General features: G+C 52.4%; 1 protein-coding gene across 1 annotated transcript; it reads right to left on the bottom strand.

Annotated features, from left to right (window-relative positions):
* Positions 1-3,997: 3,997 nt before the first annotated feature.
* PTX4 (pentraxin 4) lies at positions 3,998-13,743 on the bottom strand. Its single transcript, XM_048494859.1, is given in 4 exon segments — positions 3,998-4,747; positions 6,220-6,934; positions 6,936-7,010; positions 13,509-13,743. Coding segments are annotated over 4 exon segments (1,575 nt in total). The 5' UTR covers positions 13,653-13,743; the 3' UTR covers positions 3,998-4,106.
* Between the last annotated feature and the right edge of the window lie 1,016 nt (positions 13,744-14,759).

Here is a 14,759-nt window from a genome sequence, read left to right as displayed (position 1 = left end):
GGGCCGCGAGTTTGACACCTGTGCCTAACAGAGATGACCAACTCCGGGCCGTCAGATGTTCATGGACTACAATTCCCATCAGTCCCTGTGCTGATGAGAATTGTAGTCCATGACTGAAGCCCCAGAATTGGACAATCCTGCCTTACAATGACCAATTGTGTACGAGCAATGGATAGATGGATATATCAGGTCACATTAGATTAATCAGAGAGTTAAGTATAATCTATCTAATCTAATTAATCTAGATTGATAGATAAAATCAATCTATAATCAGTCTAATCGAGTGGTGGCTGAAGATCGAAGGTCTCTTGGGATTACAACTGATCTCCAGGCGACACAGAAGGTGGCACTGGAGCCCACTGAAGTGCCTCCCTTCCCCAACCCTTGCCCCCCTCAGCCTCCGTCCCTCCCCACATCGCCAGACATTTCTCCAGCTGGAGTTGGCAACCCGAGGCCCATCTTCCCTCTCAACTGGGCTCTGTTCTCCCCAAGAACAAACTGGAGAACGGAGAGTGCTGGGGAGCCCCTGGGGCCTGGCTCCTGCCCCTCTGCCGGGCCTCCATCTGCACAGGTGGGTCTTGGACTTCTGGGTCTCGTCTGGGTGGTGCTCCTGTGCGATATAAACTGGGCTTCCTTCTTGGACCTGCAGCAGGTCTCGGGGATGGCCGCACCACGCAGAAGCGAGTGGAAGAAAGCAGGGAAGGAGCAAAGGCGCCAACGGGTGACTCAGGGCCTGGCTGCCTCTGTCTCATGCCCTGTCACTCCCCGTCCTGACCAGATTCTTCCTGGACCCGCTGAGATCACCTGATGGGCAAACGCCTCCTGAGCAACTTGGCAGCAAAGCCAGCAGGCAGGGAGGGAGGGGGGAGGGGCGTGGGGCCTGGCATTTGTAATTTGGGCCAAGTTCACTGGTTAGCATGTCCTTATCAGTTGGGTCTCGCTCACAGGTGAGAAGAGGCACTCTGCACGTGGTCCTCTAACCATCCAGAAACTGCAGAGAAAACATTCCCAACGAAGAGATTCTGGGCCCCTGGCACATGAGATCTTTGTGGTGGATTGTGCCTGGCAACACTAACCCTGCGAGAAGCCCTTCTCCATTTTTGCCCCCCACCCACGGCTGTTTTCTCTTCCTCCCCTTAGCCTGCCAGAAACAAGAAGGCACAGCCCAGACAGATTCAACAAAGCCCGGACAGATTCAGCGTCCGTGAATGTACCTGCGGCTCCTTGAGACTCCGAGCTAAATTTGCCTATCTCACCCGCTGACTTTCTTTCCTTTTAAAAAAAACTTGATGAGGCCGATGCCCCGCTCTGAAGTTGGCGTTGGTGGCCAGACCCGCAGCAACATTTGGTTGGAAAAAAACGAGAAGGAGGGCATTGTGGCTCAGACCAGAAGGAATTTATTACTACAATCCTTCCACAAAATTGCCCTCGAGATTGCATCCCGGTCGTGAAAATAGCAAACCTGGAGGGACCGTTCGCAAACAGTGATAGTTTGGCAGCTGTGCAGAGAGAGCAGGAGAGAAAAACAGGAAGGCTGGGGCCACTCGGATTTTCCCTCTTGGCCTTTTTCTTTAAAAAATGTAAAGCAGAGCCAGGCGACAGCTGAGGAGGGGGATGGAGTGACCGTCTGTGGGTGCTGAAAGCCGTCTCCCATGTGGGGACCAGAAATGGGAAGAAAGTCAGCTACGGGGGCATTTTAAGGGGGCAAATTTGGCACCCATTTTGCCTGCTGGAGATTTGGGAGGGGAAAGCCCTATCAGGACAAGGGAGATCCCCCAGCTCTGGTGGGCTTCTCTCTTGCCAGCCAGGAAAGTGCTGAACGCTCCAAGCTCTGGTAGTGGCGTACCGCTAATGGGGACATGGGGTATTCCATGTTCCCGGGCACGTGCCTTTTCATCACTTGGGGGCACCGGGCACCTCCCCCCACATGACGAAACGGCGTGCATCCAAACTGGCTGCCGCAACGCCCCACCCCCCTCCTGGCCTCCCTCCAGGCCAGCTTCTGCCCTCCCCGGGCCCTAGGGAGAGCAGGAGCTTGCCTGCAGGGAGGGGGAGGGGGACTCTGTGGCAGGTGGCAGCAGCGCCAGTCTGGGTTGCGCACTGTGGCGCCCTGCCCTCCCAGGCTCCCTGCAGGCTGGCTTCTGCCCTCCCCCCAAGCCCCGGCCTCCTTGGCCTCCCTGCTGGCTCCTGTAAGTGGGGCGCAGGGAGACGGTCATGCCCCGGGGTGCTTTTAGGCCCGGTACACCACTGGGCTCTAGCAAGGATTCTTCCAAAATACTGCAAGGAGTGAACAGGCAGGGGGCTCTTTTTTTTCTTGCCCCAGCAGGCAACTATATCAGGGTGTGCCTGGAAGCCCCCTCCCACATCCCACTGACATGAGTGGGAGCCAGCCGTGTCCTCTGTGCCTCCCTTGACCGTGTTTTGGCAACACCGCAACTCACGCACATCGACCTGTGCGTCTGCCAACTCCACAGCTACGGAGGGGCTATGCAAGAGACACTTGAGACGCAGCCTTTTGCTTGTGTGAATGGGCCTGCCCTTAAATGGATGCATGACACAAACTTGCTGAGGGTGAGGTAAGTCAGAGAGCCACCCTCCTCCCTGTTTTCAGGCAGTGGTGGCAAACCTTTGGCACTCCAGATGTTATGGACTACAATTCCCATCAGCCCCTGCCAGCATGGCCAATTGGCCATGCTGGCAGGGGCTGGTGGGAATTGTAGTCCATAACATCTGGAGTGCCAAAGGTTCACCACCACGGAGCTAGAGTAAGGCCAAGTCAAGAAAGGCAGAGGGTCAGAGAGCTTAACAGCCAGGATGGACGGTCTCTCCAAACCAAATGGGGCAGCCTGAACTGTAGACAGCTGTTCTGAAGGGACGCTGTAGTTGAGCTGGGCCAAGGCCACTGCTTGAGAGCCAGCGTGGTGTAGTGGTTAAGAGCAGGTGCACTCTAGTCTGGAGAACCGGGTTTGACTCCCCGCTCTGCCGCTTGAGCTGTGAAGGCTTATCTGGTGAACTAGATTAGCTTGTGCACTCCCACACATGCCAGCTGGGTGACCTTGGGCTAGTCACAGTTCTTCTGAGCTCTCTCAGCCCCACCCACCTCACGGTGTGTTGGTTGTGCAGGGGGGAAGGGAAAGGGATTTGTAAGCCCCTTTGAGTCTCCTTGCAGGAGAGAAAGGGGGGATATAAATCCAACTCTAATACAGGCCCAGGACAGCCCTCCCCCACCCCCCACCCCCAGTCTTTAGATTAGAACATGCACCTGGGAGAGGAGTTTGCGTGTTAGCAGAGGCTGAATCAGCCTTCAGCAGGGATTTCTGTGGCATCATGATTTGGGAGAACAGGACGTCTGGCAGCTGAGCTGACCTCTAGGCGGAGGATTGAATCCTCTTGGAGTTTCAACAAAGCTGCAGACTTCAGGGATCAGCAGGAGATTGCAGGACATGCTCCGAAGCTCCCTGCTTGTCAGGGATGGCTCTTAGTTGATTGGGGTGAATTCCTAACTCCATGTAATGGCTACACAATGTATGGACAGTGATTGTATCTGGGTGATTGAGATGCATTCCAGTCAATGTAACTGCTTTTAGGTATTCGTACTTAGCCTGCTATATGTTAGCACTGCTGCAATGGAACATTCTTTCCTTAATCTTTCTTCTATGGTTTCACACGCTTGGTAGATAACTAGGCTTACCCCTGACACTTTCTTCTCCCATGGGAAACGGGATGTTTCCATTGCTGTGGGGGGTAGGAATCCAGGTGGCTTCATCTCTATCTGTTGCTGACCTTGGGGCACTGAGGCTCTTCCTCACATTCTTTGGGAAAACAGGAAGGGGGGATTATTTCTGAATAAAGGGGCCAGCAACAGCCAGGTTTGCCAGAACTGGCTCCTTGCAAACTGGGTGCTTCGTTACCTTTCCAATAAACTCTGCTGATCAACGATCCAGAGTCCGTTTATTGATTCAGGGATCGAGACTTAACACCACTCCCTTCCCCAAAGCCCACCCTCCCCAGGCATCGCCCTCAAATCTCCCGGAACATCCCAAGGCAGGGTTGGCAACGTGATCTGTCCACCAAGCAATCTCACGCAGATATTTTCCTGGGACGCCTCACAGGCAATGTTCGAGGCAAGGGCAGCTGACCTTCCGCACTTCCCCGCTGAGCTTTGTGACGTTTGCCAGAGAGAGGACCGGGCTCCGAGGGAGGCCATTCCCGACGGCGATGCTGGAGACCTCTCCTGGTGACAGCGCCCGGTCCCACATGGCCAAACCAGCCAGAGCCCCCACAAAAGCCTCTGAGGGTTCGAACCCACCGCCGACAGTGTCCTGCTCCTGGCCCAGGATGAGAGATCCTCTGCCGGGGATCTCGTAGCCCTTTTGGAAGTTGGAGCCCATGGAAGCCAGCCTCCGGTCGACGTAGAACCAATACCGGCCCTGGATGGAGGACCAGACGACGCACAGGTGGTGCCACCGGCCGTCTAGGAGCCGCCCCACTGGCAGCTCCCGAAAGGCCGGGTCTCCGATGACAAAATGGATGGCATTCCGGGGCGCTGCGTCTCGGCCGTGCAACACCAGCTTGTTGTCGTTGTCCTCGGTGGCGTAGGACAAGATGGTGCCCAGGTAGCGGGCGTGGGTCCTCACCCAGCTGCAGAGGCTGAGCTCCAGCAGGCCGCTGTGGAAGCTCGGGCCAAAGGTGGCAAAGTTCTCCGTGGAAGCATTGGGGAACACCAGCATGGCACCCACGTTACAGACTGCAGGGGACAGAGAGAGAGAGAGAGAGCAGTCATTCCCTTATTGGACAAGCAAGAATAAGAATAAGAAGAGTTTGGATTTATACCCCACTTTTCTCAACTAAGGAGTCTCAAAGCAACTTACAAATTCCTTTCCCTTCCTCTCCCCACAACAGACCCCTTGTGAAGCTGGTGGGGCTGAGAGAGTTCCAAGGAACTGTGACTAGCCCAAGGTCACCCAGTAGGAATGTAGGAGTGCAGAAACACATCTGGGGCCCACGGGGCTCGATTGGGACCTAGAGATCTCTCTCCACTTTGTCCCCACACTTTTTCATTCAGCCCACCAAATGTCTGTGGTGTAAAAACATAAGAACATAAGAACAAGCCAGCTGGATCAGACCAGAGTCCATCTAGGCCAGCTCTCTGCAACTCGCAGTGGCCCACCAGGTGCCTTTGGGAGCTCACATGCGTAGTGATTAAGAGTGGCAGACTCCAACCCGAACAATCGGGTTCAATTTCCTGCTCCTCCACATGAAGCCTGCTGAGTGACCTTGGCCGAGTCACAGTCCTCTCAGAACTCTCTCAGCCTACCTAGAGGAAGGCAGTGGCAAACACCTCTCAATATCTCTTGCCTTGAAAATCCTAAATCGACTGACTTCGTGGCACGCACACACACCAAACACGAGTGCTGCATTGTTCTTTCCTTAGCTAGCAATGCAGGCCCAGCTGTGCCCCCCCTGTGCCTCTGTGGCCTGGGTGTCAGCCAGAAGAGGTACAGGACAGTGTCTGCTCTTGCCCATAGATTGCCTGGCAATGTATGGTGTGGCTCAACCAGTGGTACACCCGCCTGTGCCCCATGAGCTAATGACCACTGCACCTCTGCTTTTGGGCAGCTGCAAATGTTTTGTGGCTCTCGGTATAAGGAAAGATCATTCCTCAGCTCGCCAACAGAAGACAGAGTGCAGCGAGAACAGTGAAAGAAAAACCCCTGGGTAAAGAGGATAGTGGAAAGCCACGCTCTCCTTCCAGGGCGGGATGCCAGCAGGGCTCATGGGAAAGAATTCCCACGGCTAACATGAGACCCAGGGTTGGCACACGCGTGGTTCAGGGACCCAAACGCTGCTGCTGGGATGTTGTCAGGACTACAACTCCCAACATGCACTGGTTCAAACTGAGAAGCTACATTCCACCAGAGCTTCAGAGCCAATGGGAGACCAGGAGCTGGGAGGAGGGGAAGAGCTGATTGGTTGCTGTCTGTCTTTGTAAATAGTTTAAATACTGGAACTGAGGACAAGAATCCTCAGTTCCAGCACCCTGTAGTTAGGGCAACACAAATCAATAAAGTTCCTTTTCTAAAGTTAGCTTTGTCTGAGTGTGTTCAGCCTTGCAGATGTCTCTGCTGGGTGGCAGTCTCAGGCGAGACCTTTCCATGACACACTGGCCTCCCCAGAGTTAGTGTGGGGCCCTCTGGAGCCCAGCTCCACCAGACCTACTTGTTCCTGGGGGACGAGGCGCTTGGGGCACTTCCCGCTCTTCGGGGGCCTTGTCCATGATGGGGCGCTCCTGCCTAAGGGCTTGAGGCCGCGGCCCCGCGGGCGACTCCAGGTCCTTCTCCTGCAGGGGCAGTTTCCGGCCTGGAAGGGACCCATTCTGCGCCTGGGCCACCAGGCGATGGTTCTCCTGCTGGAGTTTTTTCTTTTGCCGGTGTTTGGCTCGCAGCTTCTTCAAGGTGGGGCTCTGCCCACCGGCCTCCTCTGGCTCCTTCTCGGGGGGGTTCTGGTTCAGCAGAGGAGCTGCGGCTAGCGGGCTGGGCAAGAGGACTTCGTTGTGCCCAGGAGGGCTCTTCAGCAGCTGCTCCAGTTCGGCCAGCTTGGCCCCCTGGTTCTTCAGGGCATCCTGCAGGCTCTCCAGCGCCCTCCGCAGGGTGCCCTGCCCTGCTTGGGTGTCCTCCTGGCGCTTGGCGGCTTCTTGAGTCAGGTTGGACAGGAGGGCTCCTTGCTGTTCCCTCTCGGTGGTGTCCTGCCGCTCTCTCTCCTTCAAGGATTCCTCCAGGGCCAGCACCCTCAGGTCGGCCTGCTTGGCTCTCTTCTGCAGCTTCTTGGCCAACCTTTTCAAGTGCTGGAGCTCCTCCTGCAGGGCCGCGTGGGTCGCATTCGCAGCAGACTCCAGGGCGTCGTGTTTGTCCCGCAGGTGCCCAAAGCTGAGCCAGGTGGAGGTGGTAGGAATGCTGACATCTTTGGACGCAATCTCGGAGGCGACAAGTGACTCTTTGAAACCGGCGGAACTGGGGAGAGGGGGAAACGGAAAGTTAGGCATTGGAAGAATCTTTGCAGGGGAGGATGTTTGTGGGGGGCTCCCTCTGCCCGCAAGAATTATTTATTAGATTTGTAGACCGTCCCATCCCCAAGGGGCTCTGGGTGGTACACAACAGCATCAACGTATATACAGTTTATAAATCATTATAAATAAACAAACAATTATTACATTTACTAAAAGCCGTTAAAACCATTAAAAACAGTGGTCAATACAATAGTAACAGGCGTCCCATAACCCAATTTATTAGAAAGCCTCCCCAAAAGGAGGGAACAGCCGGACTCCTCCCTAGGAGGGTAACATAGATGTAAACAAAATAGAATGGTAAAAGTAAGAGAGTAAGGGGGGAGGGGCGCCTGTTACTATGGAGAGTGTTAGAACATGGCCCACGCTGGCTCTCTGCTAACAGAACGGGGTACTAGCTGTTGTGGGTTTTCCAGATGATGTGGCCGTGTTCTGATATTTTTTTGCTCCTAACGTTTCACCTGCATCTGCAGCTGGCATCTTCAGGGGCATGTTTTGGAAAGATTTGTTCTCTCTGTGACTCTGAAGATGCCAGCCATAGATGCGGGTGAAACGTTAGCAGCAAAAAATATCAGAACACAGCCTGGAAAACCCACAGCTGCCAGTTGGTTCTGGCCATGAAAGCCTTTGGCCCCTTCCGCACATGCGGAATTATGAACCTTCAATCCACTTCCAATGCACTTTGCAGCTGGATTTTACTGTGTGGAATAGCAAAATCCACTTGCAAACAATTGTGAAAGTGGATTGAAAGTGTGTTATCCTGCGTGTGCGGAAGAGGCCTTTGACAATACACCAAATGGGTGTACTGTTTTCATTTGTAAAATCAAAGTGCCTTGGAGCCAGTGGCATATCTGCCTAGGGACAAGGGGTACCCCTTGTCCCCGGGCGCCACTCTTCTGGTCACGTAAGGGGCGCAAAATCGGCCCCCCACGTGACCAGAAAGTCCTGCTGTCTCGTTGTTTTCGCGTGCCTCGACCCCATCCGAGGCACGCAAAAAACGACAAAGCAGCAGGACTTCCTTCTGCCTCCAAGTGCCCTCAACCCCACCCTGGACTCCCCCCTCTCTTCAGAAGAGACTGCAGGCTGCCAGCTGGGAACCCAGCCAGCAGGGGGAGTCTGGGGGGGAGGTGGGCACCCTAGACCTTGTCCATGTCCATGGTGACATGGGCAGGGTTGAGGGCAGTGGGGGGAAGCCTGGGGGCATCAGGGGCGGAGCTAGGATGGTGGGGGGAAGAGCCTGGGGGGCGTCCTGGAGACAATTTGTCTCTGGGTGCCATTTGGCCCTGGTACGCTTCTGCTTGGAGCTTTAGGTAAAGGTAGCCCCTCCCCCCATGCAAGCACTGGCACATTACTGACCCATGGGGTGATGCCACATCACAATATTTATAGGATACTTTGCTACTTCCTTGCCCAGTTGTCTACACTTTACCCCCAGCAAGGCTGGGCAGCAGGAAAAGACCCAGTAGGAGATGGGCTGCCTCTATAAAAGAAGCCCCGACCCTCAGTTTTCAAGATCTCAGCAAGGCTGTGAATGAGAGGATGTTTGGGAGGACGTTAATTCACAGGGTCGCCTTGAGTGGGAAGCAACTTGAAGGCATTTGACACACACACGGTTTGAAATCAAGCATGTGATCGAGGAATCAAATTGTGCCTGTGCCTGCCCCCTTTCACATGGGAAAGCACGCCAAGGCGTAGAGGCAAAAAGCATCTAACTTTGTTCTGCGTTCTGGCACTGTTCTGTCCACATGACTGGCAAAACTAACTGGTTTGGAACAAGAAAAGGAGGAGTTTGGATTTATACCCTGCCTTTCTCTCCTGCAAGGAGTCTCAAAGCAGCTTACAGACTCCCTCCTTTCTTCTTCCCACAACAGACGCCTCATGAGGCAGGTGGGGCTGAGAGAGTTTGGAGAGAAATAGGACTGGCCCAAGGTCACCCCAGCAGGCTTCACCTGGAGGAACAGGATCACCAGCTCACCAGATTAGAGTCCCCCACTCATGTGGAAAAGTGAGGAATTGAACCCAGTTCTCCAGATTAGAATTCACTGCTCTCAGCCACTATGCCAAAAAAGAGGAAGGCTTGAAATGGGACGAGAGAAGCTCAACACTGTGTGGAAATGCCCCCCAAAACCTTTTTTTGGTTTGAATGTCAAAGCACAGTAAAACTCCCTCAGGCTGCCTGGACCATTCATGGTTGAGGTGAGATTTGAACAGGGAATTCCCAGACTGTTAAGTCTTGGACCGTTAGCCAATAAACAGACTCTGGATTCTTGATCAGTAGCATTTATTGAAAGGCAACGAAGCACCCAGCTTGAGAAAACCAGTTCTGCCCGACCTGGCTTTTGCTGACCCCTTTATCCCTGGAGAGTCCCTCCTTCCATTTCCCCAAAGAATGTGTGAAAAGAGTTATTTTGGAGTTCAGGCACCCCAAGGTCAGCGACAGCGAAAGATCCAGCCACCTGTCTTGTCTACCCCCGCAGGGCAACAAACACGTCCCGTTTTCCCCCGGGGAGTAAACCGCCAGTCAGCTACTTATCTACAAACGTGTGAAGTCATAAAGATCAAGAGAAAGGAAAGGAAAGGAAAGTTCCATTACATATTGGGATTCAAATAATTTAACAACCGGTTCCGGTGGTGGGATTCAAATAATTTAACAACTGGCTGTTTACAAGCACCATTTTAACAGCCGGTTCTGCTGAAGTGGTGGTGCAAACCGGCTGAATCCCACCACTGGTCACACACAATGGTTGTATATATCTTGCAACAATTACACTGCAGTGAAAGTATACTTCTGTCAGCCAGCTGTTGTGTGGCCATGTGAGGGTTTAAAAATAAAGGGAAGCATTTTCCCCCAGTCGCTTACAATCAACTGGATCTACAAATGTTGGGAAATAATTGCCCCGGGAGGGAAATCCTGCGCATGCAAATGGTACCCCACTTGTTAGTGGATACTCCATTAATTTAAGTAGAGAATGCCCCCCCCCCCCCCACACCCCATGCCATTTACTTCAAATTCCTTTTTTCCATCTGAGCGAACTGGATAACCCATATATACAAATCCACAACATCAGATATGCATGTGTGAATGGGCCTCCAGTAATTTTGGATCAGGACGTGTACGGGGGTGGGGCTTTGCTTTCCCACCAGCCTCTTGGAGCTTATGAGTTAGCCCAACTATATTTAGGGAGGGATATTTTATTGAACAGGAGTCAAGTTACTTTTAGCATTAACTGGAAATCGTTCCTAAATATAATTCGGGTCAAACTAAACGTGACATCGGAATTCTACACAACTGGAACTCCCCGGCTCCCAGCTGCCTTTTGGCTTGGGAAGGAAGAAAGGCAAGTCACGTGCGCCAGGGTTCATAAAGGAATTTCCATCACTTCTGACTCATCAATCCAATTCAAACACCTATATTGCACGTCAGCATACAGAGGTGGGATCCAGCAGGTTCTCACAGGTTCCCGAGAGTCAGTTACTAATTATTAGTGTTTGCCGAGAGGGGGTTACTAATTGGTGATTTTGCCACGTGATTTTTGCCTTAGTTACGCCCCTCCTCTCAGCAGTAGCGCGCAGAACTTGAAGCAGTCTAGCAGGAGGTGCACCAGCGTGCGTGGCAGCCTGCGCCTGCGTGCATTCGTTTCCTGCCCAAGGACCGGCGCAGTGGCTGCGTCCTTGCCACAGCCCCGCCCAGCAATGCCCTGTCCCCAGAATGCCCGGCCACACCCCCGTTGTGCCTCGCCCAGCCCCATTGGCGCTACGCCACAGTTTGAATCCCACCACCATGGGAACCTGTTACTAAAATTTTTGGATCTCACCACTGCATAAAGTGGTTGTTGAAAGAAGATCATGGGTCATCCTGGGTAAAATGGCCTCTGGCAGGACAGACATAATTTAGATAGCACCATCACTGTTGGCTCACACTGGCTTGTAGGGAGCAACAGAACGGCCTGCTGTCTAAGACAGCTGCCCCAAAAGCGGTCTTTTGGAAGATGGTGACAGGACTGAAGGCATCTGGCCAGTGGCTGATGCCCCTATGTTTGACTCAGGTATCCTAGGGAGGCTTCTTCGGGTTCTCGATTGCCAGCATAGGCCTGCATTGGCAGGGCAACAAATATCTATGTTACCCTCAGCTGCTATCTGGCTGCCTGAAAATAAACTAAGGCCCCTTCCGCACGTGCAGAATAATGCACTTTCAATCCACTTTCAGTGCACTGTGCAGCTGGATTTTACTGTGCGGGACAGCAAAATCCACTTGCAAACAACTGTGAAAGTGGACTGAAAGTGCATTATTCTGCATGTGCGGAAGGGGCCTCTCCTTTGGGGAGTTCTGTGATGCAGACTCTCTCTTATACGGTTTCTGCTAGAGAAGGTGAGTCTCTCTCTCTGTCTCTCTGTCTCTCTGTCTCTCTGTCTCTCTCTCTCAGACACACACACACACACACACGCACACTGCTGCCCTGCATTATTTGTTCGTTCTTGTTGGCAATTTTGTTTTCTGGGGGCAGATGCCCCAGGCCACTTGATATCCTCTCTCGCTTTTACTGGTGTTTGGAACTAGCCAATTAGCCCCCACCCTCCAGTTGTCAATGCCATAAAAGCCAAACGGCCCCCCAGCACAAAAACACAATCATGCCTCTGTTCCTGTTCCCCTGGTGCCTCGATTTGGTACTGTGATCCTCAGGCCCACAAAGCCCATACGGTGGAGAAGTCCCCAGTCTCACAGGGTTCTACTCCACCTGGGCTCATTCTGTCTTTTATCATCTGGTAAGTACACATAAGAATCCAGACCATTGTGCCATTCATGCCCACCTCCTCCTTTGTCCCTGTTCTTTGTTGTTACCAACATTATCTACCTCTGGCCAAGGCAGTTTTGATTCTCAGAAGTTCATACGCCATAAATCTTTCTGGTCCCTAAGGTGCTCCTGGACCCAAATTTTCTAATGTGGACCAACATGGCGACCCTCGGGAACTCTCTTGTGCAGGGGTTCAGATTGTAAGCTAAGGTGACCAGATGGTTACCTTTGTGAACCGGGATGGGCGGGTAGGCGGGTGGCCACGTGCGTATGCGGCCGCAGGAGCACTGCCTTCCCGTTGAAATGGGAGCGCCCCAGAAGGCAGTGCGCTCCTGCGGCTGTGCGTGCGGGAGGCTGCCGCACTGCCTTGCACCCCAGAAAGCAGTGTGGCAGCCTTCCAAAAATCGGGACACTTGAAAAAACCCACGGGATGCGGGACAAATTGTTTTAAGGCGGGACTGTCCCGCCAAAAGCGGGACGTCTGGTCAGCCTATAGTAAGCTCCTCTGAGCAGGGACCCCCTCTTTCTCTCTGTACAGGCAAACTGCTACATCAACAACCAAAGGGGGGAAACCCCAGCTCCTTAACCCAGACCCATCACACCCTTCACGCAGGCTGGCTCAATATGGAGGAATCTAGCGTCACTGCCCTGTTGATTCCAGACAGCCAGATCACGTTTTAAGGCCTCACGCTACAAACTGACCCTCAGACTGAGCCCCCTTCTGTACATGCAGAATAATGCACTTCCAATCCACGTTGAATGCACTTTGCGGCTGGATTTTACTGTGCAGAAGAACAAAATCCACTTGCAAACAGTTGCGAAAATGGATTGGAAGCGCATTATTCTGCATGTGCGGAAGGGGCCTGAAATTTGAATTTAAAGCACCAAATCATAAAAGTGTAAAATGAAATTTAGCTGCATCAGGACACCTTGTGTGAGATATGAATGGGGAAAAAGGGGGGGGGGCTGAGAAAGGGCTGGCATCTCAAGAAACCGTGAGAGAAGATTCTGACAAATGTAGCTAAGGACCAACCAAAATAATACCTGGGGGAGGAAGGCGACAACAGGCAATACGTTGGCAGGAACCAAAAGGGTGGGAATTGTGTTAAAACCACCACCACCACAACAATTAAGATTCCACACTTGGTGGGGTTTTTTTTGTATGCACTTTGAAATGAGGCCTGGATTTTTCCACCTGGCTTCACTCTGTTCAACATATAATGGCCCCGATCCACACTACCGCACTCTCAGAAGCTAAGCAGGGTCAGCCCACGTGAGTATTTGTGCAGCAGGCGACTGAAGAAGCTCAGGATTATTTATTTTATTTATACTTTTGTTTATATCCCACCCTTTCCAACAGGGCTCAGGGCGGCAGCGACGTAGAAACCAATACAAAATACAATAGAGGTAGGCACTTTTTTTCTTGGAAACCCCACAGGGTCACCCTAAATCAGCTTTGACTTGGCAGCAACTCCCCCCCCCAAATCCCTTGTAAATACAACATCTGAGTTCAATTCAAACCCCTTTTCAAGACGAGAACCTCCAAAAGTCTGGATTTTCGTAATCTGAATGTTAGCCCCAGAAAGTCCCCCCACCATCTCCTCCCAGGTCCTAGCCAGGAGGAACCCCCCTTAGGAGCAAGAACCGCTCACCTGTTCTTCCAACCTCCGAAATCTTTCAAAGAAGGGCTTTCTTTGCTCCCCTGGCCCAGCCTGCTGCAGTTGGATGCCCTGGAGACAGACTCCGACTAGAATCAGGACGGTGAGCAAAAGTCTCTGGGGGGCCCCTAGCACCATCCTGAGCGTCTTCCAGTCCTTCTGGACGTGGTGTGTGAAGATCCGCGTCCGTGTCTTGGTCACAGGTTCCCTTCAAACTTACTGCTGTTTATGAGCCACAGCCCTGATTCCTCCCGAAAAGCTCAAGTTCCTCCCACCAAGCTAAAAGGGGGCCTGGGTTTGCGCTCAGAATAGATGAGATCTACAGACTTCTCTGGCATTCCCAAGAAGCCAAGTTTAGTTCGGTAGCTGGCTGGCCACGTATGAAAGGCACTGGGGGGAGGGAAGCCCGCCCAGACTGCACTTGGGAGTCTGCTCCAGCAACCCAACGCCAGATGGACTCCAGTGAGGGCTCCAGGAGGACTGGGAAAGTCCCCCAGCAGCAACAGAGTGAAGGAACATGTCTGGTGTCCAGGTACCAGGTGTCCAGGTACCAGGGACAGCAGGCAAGATCCAAAGTGGGCAGTGGTCCAGGTCTCCAAGGATGGGGACCGAAGGTGAGATCCAAAATGGATAGTAGCAGAAGTGGGATCCAGTAGGTTCTCACCAGTTCCCAAGAGTGGGTTACTAATTATTTGTGTTTGCCGAGAGGGGGTTACTAATTGGGTCTGCTTTTCCGTTAGAAATTCCATTAGGTCCAAAAATCATAAAGTCCTGTTGTTTCCTATGTGGCTGGTTAGCCAAGGTAGAAAATGGGATAATTCTCCCTGTTGGGCTGTTTTAAAAACATGTTTTAGAAATATGGCAAAGTTCCTTGTTTAAGGAAAGTATCCTTCTTTTGATTTCTAGAAACAAAATTAAGTATTTGAGAGTATTAAGTGTTGATACAGAGCTGTCAATTAGAGGAGAAGTAGTTGTTTCTGTTGGCAGTAGACGATAGGACTTGCTATAATGAGTTTAAATTATGGACAGAAAGATACCAGCTGGAATTTAGGAACTTTTTTTTTTACAGTAAGAGCTTTTTACAGTAACAGAGAAATTATTAATGCTCCGCCCCCAGAATGCCCAGCCATGCCCCCGTCGTGCCCTGCCCAGCCCCATTGGCGCTGCGCCACTGATTGAATCCCACCACCATGGGAACCTGTTACTAAAATTTTTGGATCCCACCACTGGATAGTAGTCCATGTG

Source organism: Sphaerodactylus townsendi, linkage group LG04, assembly GCF_021028975.2.
Source record: "Sphaerodactylus townsendi isolate TG3544 linkage group LG04, MPM_Stown_v2.3, whole genome shotgun sequence".
NCBI classification, from domain to species: Eukaryota; Metazoa; Chordata; class Lepidosauria; order Squamata; family Sphaerodactylidae; genus Sphaerodactylus; species Sphaerodactylus townsendi.
This window is presented reverse-complemented; position numbering and strand designations above follow the sequence as displayed.